Here is a 25,794-nt window from a genome sequence, read left to right as displayed (position 1 = left end):
CAAGTGTGGTCTTTTGATTCCTGTTATAGCATGGACTTTTTTTGTTTTGATATGCAGTTGGTATGAAATGATCAAATTCAGGAAAAAATGAAAGTTCTTTTGTGAGCACACTCTTTAGTGTTAGTAGGTTGGGGTATTTTTCTTTTCCCTCAACTTTTCCATGTCTGTCTCTGTCTCTCTCTGTCTGTCTGGTCTTTGTCTCTCTGTCTCTCTATGACTCTCCTTCTTTGACTATCTCTCTTGGTCTCTATGACCCTGTCTCCCTGAATGTCTCTTTCTCTTTGTGTATGTTTTAAGGATGGGGAAATTTTGTTTGATGATTGAGATTTGTGGATGAATGTCTTGCAAGGCCCATCTGTGCCTTTCTTCTGTAGTGAGCCAATGGCTCCCTACCTGACTTCTGTCCACTGGTGGATGGGGAAATGTTTCTGAAGCTCGGTAGCAAGCTGAGTGAGACCAGCCTTGCTGTCTGAGGTGTCTCAGTTCTGCCCAGGCTTGTACTATACTCTGGTAGCATTTATAATATTCAATTAAGTCACTTACACATTTTTTCAAGATATCTTTTTGCTGTTTGCCTTTTTTAACTTAGAGAAATTTAATTTAATAAGTTTAAAAGTGCTTCTTTTCTTCTCAATTTAGATTGTCTCCAGCTTTAAGACTACCACATCAAGGGCCATCTGCCAGCTTGTGAAGGAGTATATTGGCCACAGGGATGGCATCTGGGATGTCAGTGTTGCAAGGACACAGCCTATTGTTCTTGGGACAGCATCCGCTGGTGAGCCAGACACTGTTGCAGCTGGCTTGTTAAGCTGTGACTTTGATTGAAAACTGATGCAAGTGGCTTTCAGTTGGCAGTAGCAGAGCAGCTCCTGGAAACAACAGTGTGCTGGGAGAGTCATGAAAACTAAAGCTTTTGAGTCCACTGTGGCAAGATATGCCAAGTCCTTGCACTCATGGTGGAGGCAGGAGGACCTGAAGTTCTAGGCCAGCATGGGCTGAGATATAAAATCTCGTCACACTGTCTCTCAAGCCAACAACAAGATGAAGAGGAAAGAAGGAAAAAAGAAAGGAAAAGCTTTTGTTTTGACTTGGGAGCACCTGTTTTTTTCTGAGACCCGTAGTCTTCCTTCATAGTAGTCTTATGGGTGGATGTCACGGCCAAGGCTGGACTCCTGTTTTTTGAGGAAGGGGATGCTTGGCTTTAGCTAAGAATATATTATGTGAGGATATCAGTATCTGGATGGTAGGAACAACCTGGTGGGATATATTTTAAACATTAGATTATTATTATTATTATTATTATTATTATTTTTGGTTCTTTGTTCTTCAAGCCAGAGGTGCTTCTGATTTGGGGGCAGGTTTGTCATTTTTCTTCCACCAATAAAAGAGTTATGCTAGCAACTGAAAAATGTGTATTTTCTATCCTGTTGTCAGAGGAGTTTGCTCTTCAGGGGTCACAGGTCTCACCATCAGCACGGTAGTTTATGAAAACTCAGATCTAACTAACATACTACCTCTTCAGATAAAATTGCTAAAATTAAAAATGATGGTTGGCTGTTGAAACCTAGTTAGAGTGCTTGAGAGTTTCTTTTTCTGTTTGAAATTGTTCCCGTACTTTATACATCTTGGATGGTTTGTAAGTATTAGTTAAAAAAGAGGGGATGACTTTTATAACATTTCTGAAATTTTATTTGGATGAGTGGTAACTATTTCTTCTCAGAACTTTCTTTCCCTACTTCGTGCCTGTGCGAGGATGAAGTCCAAAGGAATTGCCCTTACTTCACAAAATTGAACTGAATTTGGAGACTAATTGATTTTGAGAATTACAAGATGTTCTGGAAAGCCTAATGCTTGGATAAAATAATGGAACTATGGTATAAATGGCTTCTGTGTGCCAGTTGCACATGTGATGGGCTTTGTGTAATGGTCTAGTAGGAAACCAAGTCCATTTGTCCATTTCCAGTTCTGTAGCTTCAAAGACAATCCACAGCCTCATGCTTCTCTGATGGTGGAAATTTTCTTAGTTCAGTAGAGTCAAAGGTGCAGGAACTGTTTGGGTGCTGGAGAGATGACTCAATGGTTAAGAGCACTGGCTGTTCTTCCAGAGACCCAGCACCTGCTCAGAAGCTCACAACTGTCTAAGTCCAGTCCCAGTGGATCCAGTGCTCTCTTCTCTACTTCAAGGATACGGCATACAAAGGCATACATGCAGGCAAAATGCTCATCCACATAAGATGAATTAAAATAACTGTTAGGGGTCATGTGACTTACCATTTTTAAAGTATTACTGTATCTTTAGAGGGACTATAAAATTATTGATGGCTAAGCTATGACTTCTTCATCCTGTAGATCACACGGCTTTATTGTGGAGCATAGAGACTGGCAAGTGTCTTGTCAAATATGCCGGCCATGTGGGCTCAGGTAAGCATTGACCTCAGTGAGCTCAGTGATCAGAAGCTGTATTTCACCTGGTGATTCTTCTAAAAATTATTCATAGCACTAAACTGTACTGATAGAAAGTTTTATACTTGATATAAAATTTTAATATTTTTTTGGTCAGGGTACAGTGTAATGTAGTCAGAGACTAGAATTAACTGGTTTTTACTTTGTATGAGTAATAAAGGGAAAAAAACTTAATGCTTAAGTGTGCTATATATTAGTCTACCTTGTATAGCTTTATAATTATATATTATAAACTATGTGCTAGAGATTAATCTGTAATACTTTGGTCAAACAAAATAAAGGATGCTCCCATTGATTGTTTGACTCCGTAGTTTATAATATTTTATAGGAGTTCCCTTTGGCCTATTCAGTTCTACCTGAGTATTAATAGTATTCTGACCAAATTTTATTTTTGTACTTTTCTCCTAAATATATGTAAATTTCTTCCATCTAGAATATCTTTATCCACTTTTTGCATGGCTGATTACCTGTTCACTTGCCTCCTCTGTCAGCTACCACTGTTCTTTAGCTTTGATAGATAGGCTTAGTATTGGGCACTTAGGTCCATGAATGCACGTGTGTGTGTGTGTGTGTGTGTGTGTGTGTGTGATTTCTTCTCCACTGTGCCTTTGATGATCTTAATAATTCATAGAAATCAACGAGACAAAAGCTAGAACATAATATGAATTTAGTGATGAGACAGTCCTAGGGAAGGAACTTGGCTTCCCAGCTACGTGGATGCTGGGAGCTGAACCTGGGTTCTTTATAAGAATAGCAGGAGCTCTTAACCACTTAGTCAGGTTGCCTCCATTTTCTTATAGAAACTTTTTGCTTTAAGTCTTTTGAAAGAGTCTTTTGATGGTATGTAAGATCCCCACTCATTCTAGTCCTGAGGTGTTTTTTTTTTTTAAATCCCTAGATTAATTTATATGTGTAGAGTGGAAGCCTCTGCTTCAACTGGACTCCAGCATGTTGTTAGACACGATCATTCTCCCAGTGGAGAAAAGGGTATAGTTTGATAGCCACAGAGAGGGACATGTCTTTCCTGAGAATATCTCTATTCCCATTGGAGTGCAGCCTGTGCAGTCGTAGCCATGCGTCAGTCCTCAGTCACTGAAGCACATTTCTGCCAGCCTGGTGGCCTCTGTGACGAAGGCTCTAACCCCTAGACCCCAGCTCTTCCTTAGCTCTTCGTGCTGCTACTTGTCTCTCTTTCTTAAGTTTTCCTTTCTTAGTTTATGAATACAGTGCCTAAAATATATTATTAATAACTAGGGACTCAAAAATATAAAATTTTATAGACCATGTATTACATTCTCCATGTTTTAAAAATATTTTAAAATATATTTATTTTATAATTAATAAATATTTATTTTTATTTTTGTGTAGTGATTTTGTTCAAAAATATATATACCATATGTGTGCCTGGTGCCAAGTTGGTCAGAAGAGGGTATTGAATTTCTTGGAATGCAAGATAGCAGCTTGTAAGCAGCTACGTGGATGCTGGGAGCTGAACCTGTGTTTTCTATAGAGGAGCAGGAGCTCTTAACCACTTAGCTATCGCTCTAGGCCCCCCCACCCCCGCCATTTATTTTTAGCATTATAGCTCACATTTAATATTTATGACAACATTTTTATACATTATGACAACATTATTATAGCTCTACTATATTATTTATATTTCAGTATTGAAAGTAAATAGAATTCTCCCTCCCTTTTTACCATAGTTTCTTAGTAAGCCACCATTTTAAAGGCATAGCTAATAAAATGCACTGATAAAATTTTTTGAGATTTGGCAGAATTTTTATAACATTCTGTTCAAGCGATAAGCATTTCTTTGTGAAGCAGAGTCATAAAGGTTGGTTCTTCTTAGCTCCCTGGTTAGATGAGTGGTGGTTTCAGTCTACTGTAAAACCTGGGGTTTGCTTTAGGAAAGTCGTAAGCACGGAGATGAGCCTAGAATCTTTTTAGTCCTTGACCAGTCTCAGTGAGATGGGTGCTTGCTTGTTAATGTGCTGACTGTCCATTCATCCATTAGGATAATCCATCTGAATACAGGGAAGGAAGGGCGGCAGAGACTGCTGGGACTCTGTGGGCTGGCTTCTGCTTTTTATTAAGAAAATGAACGCTTCCTCGGGAAACATTGCCAAAACTTACCTTTGAGTATCCTGAAGGTGGATAAGACCATGAGAGGACAGAATTGAATCCCCAGCATTCTTGGGTCTGGTTAAAATTCTCTCCTGTGGTCTCATTTGTCGCAGACTAGATCAGGGTTCTGTAAGCTGGGGAAGATACAGGGCGAGACCAGCGGCCAGGGTCTGTGCACTACAGTGTGCCTTTGTTTCTTGTCACATAACCTCATTTCCTTTGTTTATCCTGATTTATTTTAACTCGAAATTACTTAACCTGTGTATAAAAGTAGATTGGTAATATTCTTTCTTGTATATCCTATAACTTTGCAAGTTAATTTATATTTTAGTCTTTTTTATTATACCTCTGTTTTAACTTATACATTAATTCATAGTTTAGTCAGCTCAGAGAATCCAATGAGCTATCATAATTTTTAAATTTATTGTTAACTTTGTAATACATATAATAGTTTAATATCAGTATTATGTATTTGTTATCTTATCCTTTTTTTGTAATATTTTTATTTTGCAGTAAATTCTATAAAATTCCATCCCTCAGAGCAGTTGGCTCTTACTGGTATGTTGACTTTTCTTCTTTCTTGAATTAAATTATTAATCCTAAAACAGCTATAAATTTTATATTCTTTTGCTAGTACTATCAGAGTTATCCATAGTACTTATGAAAGTTAGATATTTTATGGATTGCTTTATTCCTTTTTAAGTCATTTACCTAAGCTTCAGTAGCTTGTATGCATCCTGTGTAGTAGACTCCAGCAGTTGGGGCACACTCCCTTAATCTCAGTACTTGGGAGGCAGAGGCAGATACAGGCAGATTTCTGAGTTTGAGGCCAGCCTGGTCTACAGAGTGAGTACCAGGACAGCCAGGGCTATATAGAGAAACCCTGTCTCAAAAAAAAAACCCATCCAAACCAACCATCAATCAATCAGTCAGTCAATCAATCAATGAATCAATCAATCAAACAAGTAAAAGCATAGCTTCATTTGCTGCTTTTGGAAAGCCTTTTGTACTGAGGATTATTTCTATAAAAATGTTTTGGGGTACAGGTGATCTTGGAGAGTATATGTTGGCTTTGATGGGCCAGAAGTTGGCATACTTCTGAAAAAGACCAGTTAGGAATAGTTATTTTTGACAGACCATATGATACCTACCTTGCTTTTGTAGCATGAAATTATGTCTCTGTAGCAGGTGAAGATACATGACTCTCCATTTATTAAAAACAGGGATGTGTCTGTGCTTTTCCCATGGGCCATGTTCTGCTGACTTGTAGAGTCTACAAGCTGAGATGACAGGGTGGGTACTTTGTGTAGGTAGAAGTATTAATGAAGGAGCCCACCATGAGTCCTTCCTGTGTGGTGTACAGTGATTACTCCTTTGGGTCAGAGTCTTTTTACATGTGAGAGAATATAGTGGGAAGGTTCTCTAAATCATTTTCCCAGTCCTAGGTGATCATAGCCAAGATTTACCTTACTTTACAGATCTGAGGAGTGAAAGTGGGGAAGACCCTGAAGGTATAGTGTATGATCGATAGAGAGAGAAGACATTAGACCAGTGGCAGTTGGATGTCTTTAGATATCAACCAAAGGCTTAGTAAGGAGAGATAAAACCAAGTGGTATCTGAACAAGGAACTAGTATGAACTTTGAGACAGCTAAAGGAGAAAAGAAAATTAGACTGCCATTCTTACTTAGTGTTGATTGAAGAGAAATTGGCAAGTCAGACTATCAGTTGATTTCGGCCATTACAGATTTACTTTCAGCTCATGGTAACTTCTTTAGGTAAGTTTTGCAGCAGTGAAGAGAAGATGGAGGACTGAGAGTAACCATTCTGGAGAGGAAGGGGGGCTTCAGTGCCCTGTAAGGTTGTTCTTTCTCTTTCATTCCTAGTCAAAGCATTTTCTTGTCAACTTCTGCTTCAGGACTAGGAAAGCAACACTAAAAGGAACAGAAGTAAAAATGCTTATTGTAAAGTCCTGCTAATAATGAATGGATAAAAGTATCATTCACTTTCCCTGAAACACCTCAGACTCGGTTATAGTCATAAGTGTAATGCAATAGAATATTTATTACATAGACTAAAGTCTCTTTATGTACTTTTTAATCTTCAGAATTTTTCTAAAATGAAAGGTGAATATTTTCTTTAGTAATAGCAATAATAATCCTAATTTTGTACATGTATTAATAGCCTTGTACAGTCTGAAATTGCTATTTAAATAAAGTATATTCATTTTACTAAATGATTATTAAGTTAGAAAAGTATGATTGATGTTTGGCCACAGATGTAAGAAAGAGCACATTTATGCATGGTGTGCCCTGTGGATAATCTTCCCTATTTGCCTCTTTAGCTTCTGGAGATCAGACTGCTCATATCTGGAGATACGTGGTACAGCTTCCAACCCCTCAGCCTGTTGCCGACACTAGTGTAAGCATGTTTAGTCGTCTGACAGATCTCTGTTGGTATATTCATGTCGCACTCTGATGTTTCAAATTTCAGAATAAGCTGGTGGTATCTGGTATGGTCAAATGTGGCTTAAGTGACCTATGTTTTGAAAGATTAGTGTAGCTGTGAACTGTGAATTTCATCAGCCACCTTAGCAGACAGATGGGGTGAAGGAAGCAAAGCATAGGGAGAGATGAAGACTGTCAGAGTGCCAGGTTTTCGAAGCACCAGGAAACGGACAGAGTACCAAGGATCTGAAAGTGTTTAGTGATGAAGAGACAGTCACCCCTGTCTGTCATAGTCCTGAGGTTGGCTCTTCCTCATTTTGAAAGGGCTGACTTCTTGGTTTCCATCCTCCTTGCCTTTCTGTTTTATTTTCCTCTTTCTCTCCCTCTTTGTTTCTTTTTAAGAGGCAGGGTTTCACCGTAGCCCAGCTAAGCTGGCCTTGAATTTGCATTGTTCCCCAGCCTCCTTAGAGCTGGCGTTTTAAGCCTGAACCATCTATCTGGGTTCACTTTGGTTTGGGAAGGGGGCAGGATGCCATAGCCCAGTGCCACAGCAGGGGTGGGGCTGCTCAGCTAGCTGTCATTGGTGAAGAGGCTACCTTAGTGGATCTAAAAGGTAAAGAATGGAGCCCAAGAGCATTGCTGTTGAGACTTAGATATAATAGAGTTTGCTTTGCTGGACTTGGGGTTTGTTTGGGAGCTTCTGTTCTTCCATTCTTTTCTTTTGCTCTCTTTGGAAATAGAATTACCTGTCTTGAACTTCTGCAGTGTTATATTTTATATAAATATAACTTGTTTGTTTTCTGGGGGCTGTAGCATATATACGCATTTTTTCCTAGGCATGAATCGTACCTTGATTTTCATGCAGACCTCCCAATCTGAATGGTATTATGTTAAGAATGAACATTTGATTTTAGCGTTAATGCTCGAATGAGTTGATATTTTGTGACAGAATAAATATATTTTTTCAGTGTAAAAAAGCTCTGTAATTTGGAGGCACAGGGTTAGAATGTTATGGATGGTGTCTTAGTTAGGGTTTCTATTGCTGTGAAGAGACACCATGACCATGGCAACTCATATAAAGGCAAACATTTCATTAGGGCTGGCTTATAGCTGCAGAGGTTTAGTCCATTATTGTCATTGTGGGGTGCATGGTGGCAGCATGCAGGCAGACATGGTGCTGGAGAAGGAGCTGAGAGTTCTACGTCTTGATCCCCAGGCAGCAGGAGGTCAACTGGCTTGACCATCTAAGACCTCAAAGCCACCTCCACAATGACACACTTCCTCCAACAAGCTCACACCTCCTAAATAGTTCCCTCCCTATAGGCCAAGCATTCAAACTCATGAGTCTATGGTGCCTCCTATTCAAAACACAATTGGGTATTTGTGTCACTCCAAAATTTGTATGCTAGTGTGGCTTTAATTAGAGGAAGTATCTTTAAGAAAGTAGTTCAGGTTAAATGAGATCATAGTGTGGAGCCCTGGTCTGATAATATTAGTGTTCTTCAGGCATCAGTGACCCTGCTTTCTTTTCTCCCCATCATGTGAAAAGCAACTGTTTGCCAGGCAGGAAAAGACCATTCATCAGAAAGCAAACTTGTTGGTACCTTTATCATGGACTTCTGTTGTCCAAAATTAATTTACATCATTTCACCTTCTAAAACATGAGATTTCAGTGTTTTTTCCAAGCCTTTTTTTTTTTTAAATGGGGTCTCTCCAATGGAAAAGATCCTTAATACTACCCAGGGCCCAAGCCATATACATGGTCTTAAATCTCAAATCCTTTCCTTTGTGTGTTGCTTGTTTGAGGAGCTGAGGAGATAGCTCCATCTGAGGTATTTATTTCTTACCTTTTTCTTTTCCCCCTTATAGTGAAAAGCCTATTGTGCTCAGTACTGTAAGCCAGGAGTCTAGCAGTTAACAACTTGTCATGAAGTTTGGAATTCTCTGTGACACACTCTTTTTATCTCCCTGCTCGGTTTCTAGCTACTCCATGAAATCTTATGGATTCAGTTATTCAGTCTTTTTCTGTGTATTGGGAAACTGTTATACAGCATTCAAGAGACAGACAAGACAGTGTGTCAGATGTCACAATATTCCTTGTTGAAGCTGTGTTCAGTACCTAGCCAAAGAGATCCTTGTCCACAGAGCCATCCAGAGCTGTGCATCAGTGCAGGTGTAGGGTTGTACAACTGCACTCTCGGGTGCAGGTGTGGGAGCTGAGAAACCTCATGACAAAGAACCACAGTTCCATCAATAGCACAGCTCAAAGACATCCAGAAACAGCCCAGGGCTCCAGCCTTGCTGCAGCGTTCCCAACAGGCACTTCCGGTGATTGTAGAAGCCCTTCCTGTCCCGATGTGTTTATATGCTGGGAGTCATTGTTCTCTCGACCAGCACAGCCTGGGAATGAAGCTCTCATCTCATGCAGAAGGGAACCAGTTTTGGTCGACCTTTAACCTTTTCACAGTTTTTTAGGCTCTCCATGTTTTAGCCAGTTGAATCTAATCTAGTGGGAGCCCACTATGGCTCCCTTTTCATAACTCACCAGTCATCTTTCTAGAATAGTGGATATGCTGATGCGTCAGAGGCTGGCTCCCTTTTGCTTTTGAGATGGAGTTCTTTCTTTGCAGGGCTTCCCTTGTTCTTTTCCTGTTGTTTGTCTCACTGTTTAACTCTGGGTGGCCTTGACCTTATGGTAGCTTTGCCTCAGCCTCCAAAGTGCAGAGATTATAGGCATGAGTTATTGCATGCTTAGACTAGAGGGTCTGCTCTGGTTTCCCTTTGTAAATGTTTATACTCCTTCCGAACTCTAGCCATACTGAACACGGCTGTGCTTAGAGCTTTATAGTTGCACAGTCTTTCCTTTGCTAGGCTGCACCTGTTTTCCCACGCTCTCCTTCCTTCCCCTGTCCCTCATGTGTGGCTTCCTTGAAGAGTTACACTACCCTGTGTACTCTGATGTGCCCAGCAGTCTTAGCAGACGTTAGCCTAGTCTGGTCATTCCTTGTGCATCAGTAGAGGAAGTTCTCCTTCTTCTTCTCGATGGTTTCTGCAGTGCTTCCCTTTAGAACAGTTCTAACACCAGCACACGTTTGCCCCAGAGCCCTCTCAGAACTATTACTCCACTGACTTTCCTTCCCACACCAATATCTTTAGCAGTGTCTGTGAACTTTCACTCTTTTTTCTTGTGAGTCCCACTCTGTCTTGCTTAGTGTCCCCACAACTCTGCTGGCCCTCAGTCATCAGTGTTGCCTTCCTTCATGGTTGCTCATCCAGTAAACCCTGAAGCTGCTTTGGAGATTTGAACACACCCTTTCCTCCTGTTTCTTCTTTCCCTTAAATCTTGTTGGGTGGTTTTCCGGTGTTCTACCCACTGGTGTAAGCGCGGGTATGCTGCTCAACTGTTGTTTTCTTATACTAGTCCTAACTGGTCTCATTCAGCATCTGTGGCTTTAAGGACCAGCTGCTGCTGTGGGTCTCAGTTTGCATACTGACTTTCCTCTTAACTCCAGACTTTTATCAATACCTTGCTTTCATGACCCGTATCTGCTATTGGGTTCCGGGTGTCCCCTAACCTGCTGCTTTTGTCCTGTTGCTCATCTCAGCTGTGCTGTCACCAGTCACTCAGGAGTTTGGACTGTAGACTTTAAATTGTCTTCAAGGTGTGTGTGTGTGTGTGTGTGTGTGTGTGTGTGTATTTGTGTTTTCCATGTGGATATCTGTGGGCAAATTCTGAAGCTTTCCTGAGAAGGTTATATTAGTCTTCTTACTACTACTCACATCTAGACTTCTCTCTCCTATACTTACATTTTCCTTGGTTCTTCCTGGGGCTGGTGGCTTCAGCATTGATTTATGTTACCTCAGTCTGTAGACTGCAAGTCTAAAGAGCAAGGTTGGTTTATTCTAAGGCCTCTGTCCTTGCCTAGCAGGTGATCACCTTGTCACTGTGCCCTGGCATGATCTTTCCTTGTATGTGTCTCTATAGTAATTTTTTACTGCAGTACATCAGTCATGGTAGACTGGGTCCTACACTCAGCCTAATTTTAATAGCCTCTTAAGGGCCTTTTTTTTTTTTTCCTACTAGGGTCACATTCTGAGGTCTTGCAGTTGAGGCTTTGGCATGTGAGTGTGTGGTTGATACAGTTCAGTGCATAGCAGCCTCCACTCGTTTTCCTGTGTTTAATTCAGGTAACATGTCTCTCCTCAGAAGTGATGATCTTTCCACCACTTGCAGACAAGAGCAGAGCCCTTTCCATGGTCTGCCAGGCTCTCTATCCCACCTGCTATATTGCCCTCACCCCACCTCTGTGTCCCTTCCCATACCAGTGAACCCAGCTATGGAGCAGAGTAAAAGGACTTTATACTTGTATTTCTACCTGGAAGGATATTGCTTCACTATCTGCACACCTTTCTCCTTTGTTCTCCATAGTGGGACTCAGTTGTTGTTAGTTTTCAGTAATTCTGTGTAAGACAGCAGCCCTTCGGCTGTCTATCTCTTCTGCTCCCTTTCTTCTTTTCTTCAAAGTGCTTACTCCCACCTGATTGTGTATGCAGCACGGTCCATACCATGTGAGTGCAGATGACACGGATGACATACTTCTTGTGGATTTTGTTCATGAGATATATGCTCAAGCTAGTATGTACACACATATGACATTCATTCTCACACTAGCCACTATGTGTATGTTTTGTAAGTTTGTGTGGTACCTCTCTCCTATAAAGACAGGGACTTTGCCAGTTGTATTTATGCCAGCTTTTTATCATTTAAAGTAAGCATCATCTTCGGTATGACCGATGTCCTCTGTCTTCTCTGCCATATAAACAGCATGACAGTTTAATCAATGTTTATTGAACAAATAAACAGTTTCTTGAAGAGCTGGACTGTAGACTGCTGTTACATTTTTATGTTATCTGGCTTTTAACAAAAGATTTTAATTGATACAGGAAAATCAAGTGATCTCTCATTGTTAGAACAATGGAATTATAAGTTATTATAATTAAGAAGTTTTTAAAGTATTTTAAATGGGCTCCTCAGAATCAAAATGCATTTTGTATTGTGAAATATTATTGGCTTTTAGTGTACTTTTAAAATTCCATACTGTATTTCTAATAAGCGGTAAAATGGAAAATGTTGAAAATTGCTTTATTTGCTATTTTATTGATTAGTGAATATGAATTTTAATTCTTTCGGTGCCCTAGTGGCTTTAGTATTTTTCAGGATATTATAACTAAGACTTTTATAGCTAAGATTTAACACTGAGAAAGCATTCCTTAAGCATTAGTTACATAGTAGATGCTATGCTCACACTGACCCTAATGCTGCCTAAATCTAGAAAGATAAATGGTGTAGCCTTTTCAGAAAAAAACTAAAGATTCCTACAAAGACTTTTTTTCTGATTTTTACCCATAGCAACAAATTTCTGGAGAAGATGAAATAGAGTGCTCTGATAAAGATGAGGCTGACATTGATGGAGACGTGTCCAGTGACTGCCCTACTGTCCGAGTCCCACTGACATCTCTCAAAAGCCATCAGGGTGTGGTTATTGCTGCTGACTGGCTGGTTGGTGGGAAACAAGTGGTGACAGCCTCATGGGACAGAACTGCCAACCTGTATGATGTGGAGACATCTGAACTTGTTCATTCTCTGACAGGTACCTTGCTGTGAACATCTAAAATTCTTCCTAGTTGGGCTGTTTTTGTGTCTGAGCTTATAAATTACTTCCAGGCCAGGAGTCTCTTTAATGCTCTTGGCTCTTTGGTTGTCATTCTTGGAGATCCTTTCTGATTGATTAATAGAACTCTTTATAGTTGGATGTATTTTACCCTTAGCGTGTAATATTTCAATATTTGAAGTATGATTGTTGTATTGGTATTCTATTTCTCTTTGATACCCTCCCCCACCCCTTTTAAATAAACTTAAATAACAGGCAGGAGTCTATTAACTCCATGTTTCCTTGTCAGGCCTTCTATGTCAATGGAGACTGCTCCTCAGCTGTGGGTGTCTACTTGGTTGAAGTGAAGGTGCAGCTTGGGCAGGGTCTCTGGGACTTGGAGTTCTTCCATGTTTACTGATTCCTGGGAAAAACCATGCAGGTTCTTGTACCATGTGATTGGGGCTGTATTTCATCTTCAGATTAACTGTAGCATGTAGTATTTCGATATTTGAAGAATAATTGTTTTATTGGTATTCTGTTTCTCTTTGACAATCTCCCCCCACCCCTTTTAAATAAACTTAAATAACAGGCAGGAGTCTATTAACTCGATGTTACCTTGTCAGGCCTTCTATGTCTGTGGTGGCTGTGGGTGTCTACTTGTAGTGGTCAGTTAGGGTCTATTTTGAGCATCCGGGAGTCCTAGGAAAGGCTCCTTCCCATAGCAGGATGCTGGCTTCCAGGCCAGAAGGAGCTTGCTTCTGTTGCCCTGGATTCTCTAGCTTCTGGGTGGACTTTGGCCTTTTAATGGTTTCAGCTGTTTAGACCAGGCCACCGAGGACAGCATTATTATTATTATTATTATTATTATTATTATTGATTAACACAAAGTTGACTGATTTAGGGACCTTAGTTAAATATGTGGTATTTTCTTTGGTTTGGTGTATATTCCATTTATAGACAGATATATTTACAGGGTTTGCCTAGATGCAAGACAGGATGTTCTAACAGCCTATAAAATTATACCATTAGCAGTTATTCTTGTTGCAGTCAGCCTGTTAATTTGTCTGACTCTCTAGCTGTTAAGACCAGAAATTGAGTTATGATGTATCTAGTTCCCTACTCTTTTATGTAGATAGCTGAAGGGACTTCAGGCATCTGAGGAGATAGCCTTCCACAGCATTTATGTAATTCTTGAAGGTTTACTTTTCCATTGGATATTTAGTGGTGCTCGTAAAGATGATGGATGTTTTTGACTCTTGTGTTTTTAAAAAAGCTTCACTCTCACTGTGTGTCTGCAGGTGGATGACCTTATGTTTCTGTTGTATTTGGTTGTAGGGCATGACCAGGAGTTAACACATTGTTGCACTCACCCCACCCAGCGGCTCGTGGTGACCTCCTCCCGTGACACAACTTTCCGTCTCTGGGATTTCAGGGACCCTTCCATCCACTCTGTGAATGTTTTCCAGGGACACACGGAGTGAGTTACAGTTCTTTAGAGATCTTACCTATGTATCAAAAAAGTTTTATAGGTTGCTGTTGAAACTTTAATCTTAATTTCTACCATTTGAAATTTATCTCTTTTTCATAATGATCGCTCTGTCTCTGAACATTTTGTTATGTGTTTCCAAAGGCATAGAAGACTAAAAGAAGGCTCTGGTGGTCTTTCAAGAAATCAAATGGGATTGAATCTGGCAGGGGCTGGGGGTGGGTGACTCGATAAGGGAAGAATCAAGAAGCATCCCAACATGGTTAGTGGGAGCATAATCCCTGTTATCTGTTAAGGGGCCCAGTTTAAGCTCTTCCCGGCTTACAAGTTATTGTAATAAGTCTTTAAAATTAATTGATTAGCAAATTAGGTTAATTTAGACTAGCAAACAAAGTACCAGGTTTAATAATGGCATTGCCATAGTCATGTGTCATACTTTCTCAGATGTTCCCCTTTCCCCATCTGACTCCTGTGCGTCTCCCAGCTTGCCTCCGTAGGCTTCCCTCTTAGACACACTCCAGCACTCTCTGTTCCCACCTCCTTAGTGATCTACTTCCCAGTCCCCAACACTGAGAGGAAGGATATACACCTGTGGGTATACACACATGCATACACAGAGCACATGGCTCCACTGAGAGGAGGGTTGTACACCTGTATGCGTGCGCACAGTCTAGTGTGTGCCCTCTCACTTCCCTCAAGCAAATGAAGCACGAGGCTGCCTCAACACAGCTCTTCCACAAACAGATCTGCTCTTCCATAAACGGATTTGCCTTGGTCTTTTCAATAAACAAGGAGATTGTTTATCTAGTTCCCCATGACACAGCTAAGGCAGGTCTCTCCCTGGAAAGTTATGTCTTCCAGTTTGGAGCTACTAAAGTGACACTGAGACACGTGGCTGTCTTTTTCCCAGCAGCTTTCATCATGTGAGCTTAGCATTGATCGCTGCCAACTTAGTCCAAGAGTGTTGCACCAGGGTCAGGGTTCTCATTCTGCCATTCTTCTTACCCTCACTGGCCAGCCCTTACCCTTTAAGAGTAAACACAGATTTCTGGATATGCTTGTCATTTTGATCATCTATGTCTTTCATTGTCATTATAATTTGGGCTCTTGGTGCCACTGAACCTTCTACAAGTCCCCTGGTCTCTAGACATTGCTGTCCTTTTCCTGTGGTAGGATGATGCTCTAGGCTGGAAAATAGCACTGCATTTCACTCAGTTGGTTCTGCTAATCTGCACTGGAGCAAGCAAAATCTATTAGAGATTGGAGTTGGGTCAAGACAGTTGTACTTGAGCTAGGGTAGAACAGATGGGGGTCACAGGGAGACTGGCTAGCTTCTTCTTAACCATGCTTGCAAGGATGGAATAGAAGTTGTGGGGAACTGGTGAAGGCTGGAGCATTGTGTCCAGATAAAGGTACAGATAGCTAGGGTTTTATACGTCCTTGGTGTGCCTGGCCAGATGTCGTCAGAGTTCACAGGTTGGATTTGAGGTTGTAGGTCTTGGCAGGTGTCATCTTCATTCCAGAGAAAGTAAGCTATGAGAAGCCAGGAGGCTGCCTGGCTTCAGGGACTTTGAATTCTAAGGGAGTGAGTGATCTTGGTCAGTTTCTTCTGGTGTCTTCAGCTTGCCTCGTGGTGGTATTTAAAGACTTAAAATTCACACTCTGGTTATTTGAAACATTTTTATTTGTTTCATGCTTTGAGAAGAGAATATATTTGCATTACTGGTAACTGATGGAGGTGTGTATTACAGCTTTTAAGGTCTTGCTGTTACATGAACTAGCAGCTGTTTTAGCAATATGAGGAACATGACTGGTTGTGACCTCCCCCCTGTAGCTTCCTTTTTAGAGCAATGTAGCTGTTATCCTGGAACTCACTATATAGACTATAAAGACTAGATTAACCGTGAACTCAGAGATGATCCTCCTGCACTGGCTAAAGGCATGGGCTACCACATCTGGCCGAAGGAGCCCTTATTTATTTATTTATTTATTTATTTATTTATTTATTTATTTATTTATTTATTATTACCTTTTATCGATTCTTTGTGAGTTTCACATCATGCAGCCCAATCCCACTTGTCTCTCCATCCCTTCATATTTGCCCCTCACCCTTGCAACGCCCCCTAAAAGAAAAACCAAAAGAAAAAGAGAACCCAAAACAAAACATAAAAATGAAATCTTGTCACTTTTATCTTCTATCCACACACCTGTACTTGCAAATGTTCATTGCAATGAGTCATTGGTCTTGTTTGAGGCCTCTGGCTTCTACTACACTATCAGTACCAGATCCTCACTAGGACTGCTCTCAGATATCCTGTTGTTGCCCTGTGTCATGGAGATCCTGCAGCTTTAAATCTGCAGGACTGACTTCTTCACACCATTCATTTGTTTATAGATAAGGTAGGTGTTGGGGCGGGTCAACTCAAAGCCCTGAATCTGAGCCTAGATGGTAGCTGAATTGGTCTCCTGCACCCACACTACCAGGGCAAGCTTTCCAGCTCTGCCTTGGGCTGGCTCAGCCAATGCTACAGTCGGCAAAGGGCAGGGTACCTCTCTTGAGGAGTCCTTATTTTTAATAAATACCAAGGGTTATTTCATAGGTTTGTTGCCCCCCAACCCCAACCCCAGGCACACAACTTGAGACAGGATCTCTTTATATATAGCTCTGGCTGTCCTGGAACTCACTTTGTAGATTAGTCTGAACTCAAGGTCAAAGATCTCTCTCTTGCTAAATGTGTCTGATTTTTAAAATAGGGACCACGAGTAGGCTTAGAGTAGATGTATCTAAGTCACATGAGCCTTGCTTCCCAGCCAGCTTTTCTGAGATGTAGGATGGTAGTTAGATTGGCTTTAACAACAGGATAAGTGGAAGTTTTAATGAGAGTAAAATACGTGAATCCGACTCCTCTAACCCAGATTATTTACTTTTTTCTCTTTTCTTTCTTGATTAGCCATATGTTAGCATATTGCATTGATGTATATCAAGCATCAAAATGGTTTTTCTTTGGTACTAATTTCCTTGTTCTATCAAAAGGATAAATTTACAATTTTTAAAAGACCTTTCTGGATTGGCAAGAGTTAGCTGGATTCTTTTGCTTCTAAATTTTGTGAAGTTGGCTCAGTGGTCAAGAGCATTGGCTGCTCTATAGAACACGCAGGTTTGATTTCTAGTACCTACACAGTAGCTCAGAAAAGTCTAAAACTCTAGTTCTAGGGGATCCAAAGCCCTCTTCTGGCCTTCTCAAGAGATGGACAGACATGCACACAGGAAAAACACCCATACACATAAAATAAAATTAAAAGAAAAAGAAGTTTAAAAAAAAAAAAGATAAACCAGTTGAGTTTAAAAAGTACCCTCTGGCCTTTCTCATGTAGGTTTAGGACTTGGTCAGCAGATGGAGCTATAGCTATCTTTATTGAACATGAAATATTTCTAGTGCTGATCAGTAAGCCATAAGCTTTTAGAAACACTTCACATTTAGAAAAACAGGAAATGAGACATTTCACGTGGTTTTATCTGAGGAATCTTCATAGTGACTTTTGCCTTCTCCCTTTGCCATGGATCCCGGAAGCTTGAGCCTGGACAGCCAGCCAGTGGGCAGGCAGGGCATGCAGAGTGCATCTGTGAGCCAGCTGTAAAGGACATGCTGTCATCAAAAGCCAAGTCGGTCTAACTCCTCATCAAGAACAGAACAATGGCCAGGGTCTGCAGTGTGTGTCCTCTTCAGTCATTTAGTTTGCTGTTCTGAACATGACTTAAGAAAATAAGCTTGACTTTCCTCCTTCATCACTGTGGGTTCACAGAGCTCTGCAGGCTCCGCGGGCCCCTCTGCAGTGGGCTGTAACATGCTCTGTTTTGGAAGACCCTCTGAAGGAGTACATGGTAAGGGCTTTCACAGTGCTATCTTCCAGTTTAACAAAGATGATCTTCTGGAGTCTTCACTAAGTTCAAAGTCAGATTCTCGACTCTTATGTTTGCTGTTCTTGTTTAGCTCTAAAAAGTTAATTGACTTTAAGAAGGTTGTTTAGTGAATCTTTGTTTGGAGAGAGACAATATTTCTACAGAAGCCTTTCTCTCTTTCATATTTCATATTAACATGATATGCAACTCTTTTGAAAATTATATTTTAAGGTATGTTCTTATGGGAATTCAGCATAGAACCAATGCCTTTAATGTGGATAGTTAGCAACTGTCCAGTTAATCTGAATTTCTGTATATTGGGTTTTCTTAAGGCAAGGTATAGTTATATAAGCATCAAGATTGTTAGCTCAATTTTGTGATCCAATTTCTCAAGGAATTGTTTCTCAAGGAGAGTTTTTTTTTTTTTTCCTCCTTTCATTTTCTATTTCTGTTATCCCTATATTTTTCTGTGGCTTGGGTACCTTTTTGAAAAACTAGGGTTTGAGATATAAAGCTTCACTGTAAAATAAAAAACTATAGCCAAATGGTCCCTTGAGAATTATACTGCCATTGTTAGGATTCTGTCTAAGCTCCACCCCACAGTTGCCAGGCAACAGCCAGGTAGGCCTGGTCCACTGTAAGTGGGGCTGCTTGCCCCCTCCTCCCTCTTGTGCTCTCTCTCTCTCTCTCTTTCTCTCTCTCTCTCTCTCTCTCTCTCTCTCTCTCTCGTGTCCCCTTGCTCCCTTGCTCCCTTTCTCCTTATTCCCTGCCCTCTCTCCACATGGCCATGGCCAGCCTCTACTTCTCTTCTCTCTCCCTCTCTGCCTCTTCTACCCTCTTAACCCCCACTCCCCATACCCTAAGTAAACTCTGTCCTATGTTGTACTGTTGTGTGGCTGGTTCTCGGGGAAGGGAGGCCTTGGCATAGGCCAGCAGAGGCTCCCCCTCCCCCACACCTCACCACACCCCCACAGAACATATCTTAATATTTCTTTCTTTTTATAATCACAATAGTCATTATGTTTGCTGAGTACAGAGTGAGCTCCTTGATGTCAGCTGTGTGAAACTGGGAGGCTTTTACTTTTATCACACGTTTTTGATGTGTTGTATTGATTTTCTTTTTTTCTTTTCTTTTTTTTCTTTTTTCTTTTCTTTTTCTTTTTCTTTTTTTTTTTTCTTTTTTTTTTTTTTTTTTGGTTTTTTGAGACAGGGTTTCTCTATGTAGCCCTGCCTGTCCTGGAACTCACTCTGTAGACCAGGTGGGCCTTGAACATAGAAATCCACCTGCCTCTGCCTCCCAGATGCTGGGATTAAAGGGGTGCGCTACCACAGCTCGGCATTGATTTTCATCCTATATCTCTTCATTATAATATGAAATCTACCATTGTAGTATTTATTGAATTTAAAGGTGTATCTATTACTGGGTCAATCTTTAATATTTCTGTGAATACCAGTTTGAAGAATAATTTTAGGTATTCTATATGGCATTGTTTTACTAGTAGCAGGAATGCAAAACTGATGCCTTGCAAAAAAATAGATGATTTCTTTGAAAAATTTGATATAGGACTTTCAGGTAGTAGCTGAAATGATTGTTTTCCATTAATTTCTATCTTAAATATCAAGAGCTGGCACGAAAATTCAGTGCTTTTCTTCTGACTTGGCCCTTTTGTATACTAATGTGCTCTTTACTTGGTAGTGTGATTTAGTGGCCCAAGTATGTGCTTCCCAAGCCGGTGTCCCGCTTCATCTAGCGCCCTCTGGGGCTGGTCTCTGCCCAGGCCTTCCTTGAGCTCTGTGGAGCGTGGATGATACATGCTCATGCCAGGGTCTCTTACAATTATGGAGGTTGTTAGGTTAAATCCTCTTACTCTTCTTTGAAATAGCTGATTATCTGATTGCTTATAAATAATCCGAGGCCCTGGCTCCAGTGTCAGATTCATCCTCTTGGTACCATGGTCTTGTTTACATGCTTGACATTTTCCCTTTCCTCCCCACTCTCCTGTTTGCTCCTGTTCTGAACCTCCCTTTCCCTTGCACTCCCTTTGTTCTGTTTCAGTTACCGTGAGAAGGAATTGACAGTTGAGGCAGTCACTGGTCATTAAACTTCCTCCACGGGTGGCCAATGACTACTTTATACCCGACTGACAATTTGTTTACAAGTATGAATAAACTTTGGCATTGAGAACAGTATGAAATTAGCTCAGCATGGATGAGTATTTGAGAATAAAAGGTTTTTTGTTTCTTTTTGGTGTTTTCTTAAATACAACTGTAGCTTTATTTTCAATGTGAGCTTTGGTGATTTCTTCTAAGGAAACTGAAATGCATCTAACAAAACAAAAAATTATCTTAAAATCATGATTATTTTGAGGTTATTAAATGTATGCCTTTATTGGTAAATATCCGGTAGGTAGGAGGTAGTTACTACTAAATACTTAATTCTAGATAGACTCAGCAATGTAGAAGTAGCTTTGTATTATAGCAGCAGCAATTTTTTTGCTTTTAAGAAGGCATATTTGGAAAAATGACATTTTTACCTAGATAGCAGTCTGCTTTAATTAGAAGTATGTTTTGTTCTTTGTCAGACTCAGCCTGTGGGAATCACCGGGTTATAGGCTAGAGAGAAGTGGGTGGCTTCCTGCTGTTGAGCTGCGGCAAGATTGAGATTTTAGAGGATGGTACTTATTGTTTATTTTAATTATTTGTTTAAATTTTTTTTTTGGAAACAAAGTTTTATGGAGTCTCTCTCTCTCCCTTAATAACTACCCTTAAATCTATGGTAAATCTCTTATTTTAACTAGGGCTGTGGTTAAACTGAATGTACAGCTGAGGATCAGACTGCACTTGTCACTCTCTCCCCGTGCTGGGATCACAGTTGAGCGCCACAATGGCCAACTTGGTTTTAGACTCTGCTTTACTGCTGGAGCCTGCCGTCACACTTCTGTGTGAGGGAGTGTGGAGTCACGGGTACCAGGAGTAACGCTGGAGGGTAGGGGCAGGATAGTTCCAGAAGTGTGTTCACAAGAAAGCGCACACTAGAAATGACTGAGAAATAAAATGAGTTGTAAAATTACAGTGGCCTCAAAATCACATCTGAGTTTTCTTTAGGGGTCCGGCCCTTAAGAGGCTATCCATGTGCCATCGATGGTCCTAACCTTAGCACCGACTAGACTCTGGGCTAAAAACAAGCAAACAGATGAAATTGGGAGGAAATGGTTAATAAGGGTTAGGGAAAGAATGGAGGAGAGGGAATGGTGAATAGACTTGAATAAAACACATTCTTTAGCTGGGCGGTGGTGGTGCACACCTGTAATCTCAGCACTCTGGGAGGCAGAGGCAGGCGGATTTCTGAGTTCAAGGCCAGCCTGGTCTACAGAGTGAGTTCCAGGACAGCCAGGGCTATACAGAGAAATCCTGTCTCGAAAAAAACAAAATCCAAAAAACCAAAAAAAAAAAAAAAAAACAAAAAACCAAACAAACCCCCAAAAAACCAAAAAAACCACATTCTTTGTATGTATGAAATTCTCAAACAGTAAAAATAAACAAATGAGTAAATCAAGGCAGAAAATAGCCAAGGGCTAATGGGAAGGTATGAACTTCTGTTTTTAGGTTTTCTTTGATTTTTAAGTTTTTATTTTGGCTCAGGGACTAGCTGGTTGTAAACTAGCTGAGGATGGCCTTGAACTTCTGACCCTGATGTCTCCACTGTCTGAGTAGTGGGATCTTAAGTTTGCTACTACGCCCAGTGTGTTGTTTCTGAGGATGGAACCTAGGGCTTTGTGCATGCTGCTGACAAGTACTCTTCCAACTGTACTACATCCTTAGTCCGTTTTCTCAGTTTTATTATTAGCTTAACCAGGTTGTACAAGCTCACAGAAAATGTAGTGGACAGTTGGCAGAAGTGGTGCCTACCTGTGCTGCATTGTGCTCAAGTGTGAAGTGGGTAGGTTTTTTTAACTTATTAATTATGAATAAATGACCAAGATATCAGTCACATAGTTGCTGTACAAGCCTGTGGTGGACGTTGGATTTACAGTTGTTTTGGAGGGTTGTGGATGCCATTCTGCAGGCGTTTCTGGGTTAGTGGGCAGGTCAGCTCGCCTGAACCAACAGCTGTCAGAGTTCCTCACGTGTGCTTGTTCTGCTACAGTTTGAGTAGGTAGTATTGATCCAAGTGATGCATCTTAAAGTTGCTTCTTAGTCAGAATATAGTTTTCAAAAGTAGGAGATTTACCTGTGCATCTTGCTCTTTTTAAAGTCCTCATGCTGTAATATTAGTACTTGGGAAACTGCAGCAGGAGGATGTTGTTTGAGGCCAGCTTTGGCAATATTGAAATCCTGTCTCTTACCAACCAAAGAAATGGGTTGGGCTGTTCAGAAACCAATAAAAGCAAGTATCAAAAGGAAATAAGTATGTTTTAAGTGGATGCATATTAGTTTCTGAACATTAGCAAAGTACTACCATCAGGGCTTACCACAAACTAGAATGTTCTGACTCCCTGAGAGCTAAAAGGTATATGCAAGGACAGGTGGGAGTCTTGTTTGCCTTTTTTTGGAGACAGGGTTTCTCTGTATACCTATGGTTGTTCTGGAACTTGCTTTGTAGACCAGGCTGCCCAAAAATTCACAGATTCACCTCCTTCTTCCTGAGAGCTGGGATTAAAGGTATGTGCCACCACACCTGGCCCAACTGTAGGTAGAAACTACTTTGTATTGTGTAGAACCCAGAGTAGGAATGAAAGGAAGTGCCTAAGGCTCCAGCTTCTGGGTGAAACATGGTAGGGATATTGGTATTACAGCCAACACTGACGGACAGCCAGCCACCTAGCTAGACTGCCAGTCACAATGGCTGCTTCCTTCTTGAGCCAGTGACTGCCCATATTCTCTGCTTTGCATACGAGCTGCAAGGTGCTGGTACTCAGTAGTGAATCAGAATAACAGCATTTAGCTGCCATCTTTGGGGAGCCAGCCATTCCACAGATGTGATTCCTCTACTAATCCCTTAAGAACTATACCTTTGAAAAGGGCTTCACTCTCTATGTCATGTTTGAGTAAAGCCCTTGCTTTACTATGGATGCCCTGAGGAGCCCTGTCTGAGTCACGTTGTTCCCACAGTAAATGGACTGGTGCATTCTGAGTGTTGCATGTCCGTTTTGTCTTCTGTTTTGGCGTTTCTGAAGTCAGTTGTGGTTCTTTATGTTAATGTCTGTGGTGATTTGAATAGGGATGGCTACCATAGGCTCATATTTGAATACTTAGTCATGGAGGGGAGTGGCACTGCTTGAGAAGAATTAAGAGGTGTGTCCTTGGTGGAGTAGAGTTGTATTGGTGGAGGAAGTGTTGGTGGAGGCCACTGGAGGTGGGCTTTGAAGTTTCAAAAGCCCAAGCCAGATCCAGTGTCTCTCCCTTACTGCTCCCTGTGGATCTGGATGTAGGAATTGTCTGCTGCTTCTTTAGCATCATGTCTGCTTGTGTGCTGCCATGCTTCCCACCATGCTAATAATGGACTAAAACCGCCAACTGTAAGCCAGCTTCAATGAAATGTTTTCTTTTGGTCATGGTGCCAGTGGAACAGTGTCTAAAACAATGTCTAATGATACTTTTTTTCCGTCCTCATTTTCTCCACTTGCTGCTTCTTATATGTACACTAAAAGCAATAAATATGTTTGTATGTGTGTGTATATATACCTATACCTATACCTATACCTATATCTATACCTAATCTACCAGGGTGAAAAAATATTGGTGATCAAACTCTGACCCTGATATGATAGGGGAAACATTCTGCCACTGAGCTATTTCCCTGGCTGCTCCTAACATTTTTAAGGTAGTGTCCTAGGGTTTCCATTGCTGTGAGGAGACACCATAACCAAGGCAATTCTTACAAAGTAGCCATTTAATTGAGGCTGGCTTACAGATTCAGTGATTTAGTCCACTATCATCATAGCAGGAAGCATGACAGTGTCCAGGCAAACATGGTGCTGGAGAAGGAGCTGAGAGTTTTTCATCTTGGTCTGAAGGCAGTCAGGAGAGACTCCTTCTGCAGGCAACCAGGAAGAGGCTTTCTTCTGCACTGGGTGGAACATGAGTGTAGGACCTCAAAGCCCACCCTGACAAAACCACACCTCCTAATAGTGCTACTTCCCAGGCCAAGCGTATTCACACCACCAAGGATGACATGTCAACATATGTCAATTCTGAGTAATAGTTTAAGGTACATTCCTATAAAGCAAGGATTTGAGTGTATGGGTGTTAGGTATTTCCTTCTGTATTATAAAATGGGTCAAGAGCATACAGTTTTATACTACTGCTTAGTCTAGAGAGCACTGAGATAGATGAGTACTGCTGCTTAGTCTAGAGAGTACTGAGATAGATGAGTACTGGTGCTTAGTCTAGAGAGCACTGAGATAGATGAGTAATGCTGCTTAGTCTAGAGAGTACTATGATAGATGAGTACTGGTGCTTAGTCTAGAGAGCACTGAGATAGATGAGTACTGCTGCTTAGTCTAGAGAGTACTACGATAGATGAGTACTGGTGCTTAGTCTAGAGAGCACAGAGATGAGCACTGTTGCTTAGTCCAGAGAGCACCAAGCAGAGTGCTGATCTAGCACTGTGGTTTGACATTTTTACAGTGGCTCTGCTTCCCTTTGATCCAAGATGATATGCTTTTCTTCTGCTTAGTTAATAACTCCAAAGGGCTGTAATTGTGTCTGGAGTGTTGCGGCCCTAAGGTAAAACTTTGTATGTATTCATAGTAGTAAGTATAAATGGTTTCAAAAATGTAGTTTAATTTGGTTCATAATAAAAGTCATTTGCCTAATTTTGAAGGGAAGCGGCCGTTATCTTGTAGGGTGTTAGTATTTTGTAGCTTTTCAAATAACGTTTACTGTGGAGAAGGTTTTTAAAAAGTAAGGTACTATATTTGTGTCAGTATACATCTTTTCCAAGAAGGAACTGATTTGAAACATGTCATATATTACACAGCTGTGAAATTTCACTAGGAAAAACACCTATCTTTGATGAATGGTGTAGGTATGAATTGCCATTTTAAAAGAATGAGACAAAGTTAATTTCTGGAGTGTGAAATGGGTAGTTACTGGCTGTGAGGTGGAAGGCAAATCTCTGGGCAGCTACCAGCATGGCTGTCAGGCTAGCCGTAGGGCTGCATCCTGGTCTCATGGCTTGCTCCTTTTGGGGGGTCAGGCATGGGTTTCTGAGAGGTTTGTTGCAGAGGTCTAAAGGTTTGTTTTCAGATAGATCTGAGCACTTGGGAGAGCAGAGGGAAGCATCATAGTGGCCATGTTATTGTCAGGCAGAGGCAGATGGTAATGCTGGTCTCTGTGGCTTTTGGTGTTTCCTGGAAGTTGGGTGTGGAAGTCTCTTCAGGTAAACGGTAAAGGGAAGAAGTAGGCATCAGAGCTGGGTAGTGTGGAACATTTGCAGGTATAGCAAGGACAGGTCAAGGAGCATGAGGCCCATTGCATCCTCTTTGGAGAGGCAGGTGTGGAATGTGCAAAGTTGCCGAATTAGGTTGTGGTTTGGGGGAACACAAAGTCAAACAGGCTAGAAGGCATTGAGGAAGTTTACAGGGATGTCATAAAGATTACAGATGCATAGCTAACTTTGAGTCTACTAGAATATAGTCTGGACTCTGAAACTTTTTAGGAAGAAACCACTGGTACTGTGACTGCCATCCCTACCAGTCAGCACTGGTAGGCC

At 41.0% G+C, this 25,794-nt stretch overlaps 1 protein-coding gene across 3 annotated transcripts in view; it reads left to right on the top strand.

Annotated features, from left to right (window-relative positions):
* The window catches only part of Wdr37 (WD repeat domain 37), a 59,264-nt gene that overhangs the window by 20,790 nt on the left and 12,680 nt on the right, over nt 1-25,794 (top strand). For all 3 annotated transcript variants that reach the window (XM_052156282.1, XM_052156283.1, XM_052156281.1), the window contains exons 6-11: nt 640-775; nt 2,350-2,421; nt 5,104-5,148; nt 6,934-7,010; nt 12,447-12,687; nt 14,026-14,167. In XM_052156282.1, the coding sequence (XP_052012242.1) occupies nt 640-775; nt 2,350-2,421; nt 5,104-5,148; nt 6,934-7,010; nt 12,447-12,687; nt 14,026-14,167 (713 nt within the window). The remainder of the gene's footprint in view (nt 1-639; nt 776-2,349; nt 2,422-5,103; nt 5,149-6,933; nt 7,011-12,446; nt 12,688-14,025; nt 14,168-25,794) is intronic.

The sequence above is a fragment of the Apodemus sylvaticus genome, chromosome 14 (genome assembly GCF_947179515.1).
Source record: "Apodemus sylvaticus chromosome 14, mApoSyl1.1, whole genome shotgun sequence".
Classification (NCBI taxonomy): Eukaryota; Metazoa; Chordata; class Mammalia; order Rodentia; family Muridae; genus Apodemus; species Apodemus sylvaticus.
This window is presented reverse-complemented; position numbering and strand designations above follow the sequence as displayed.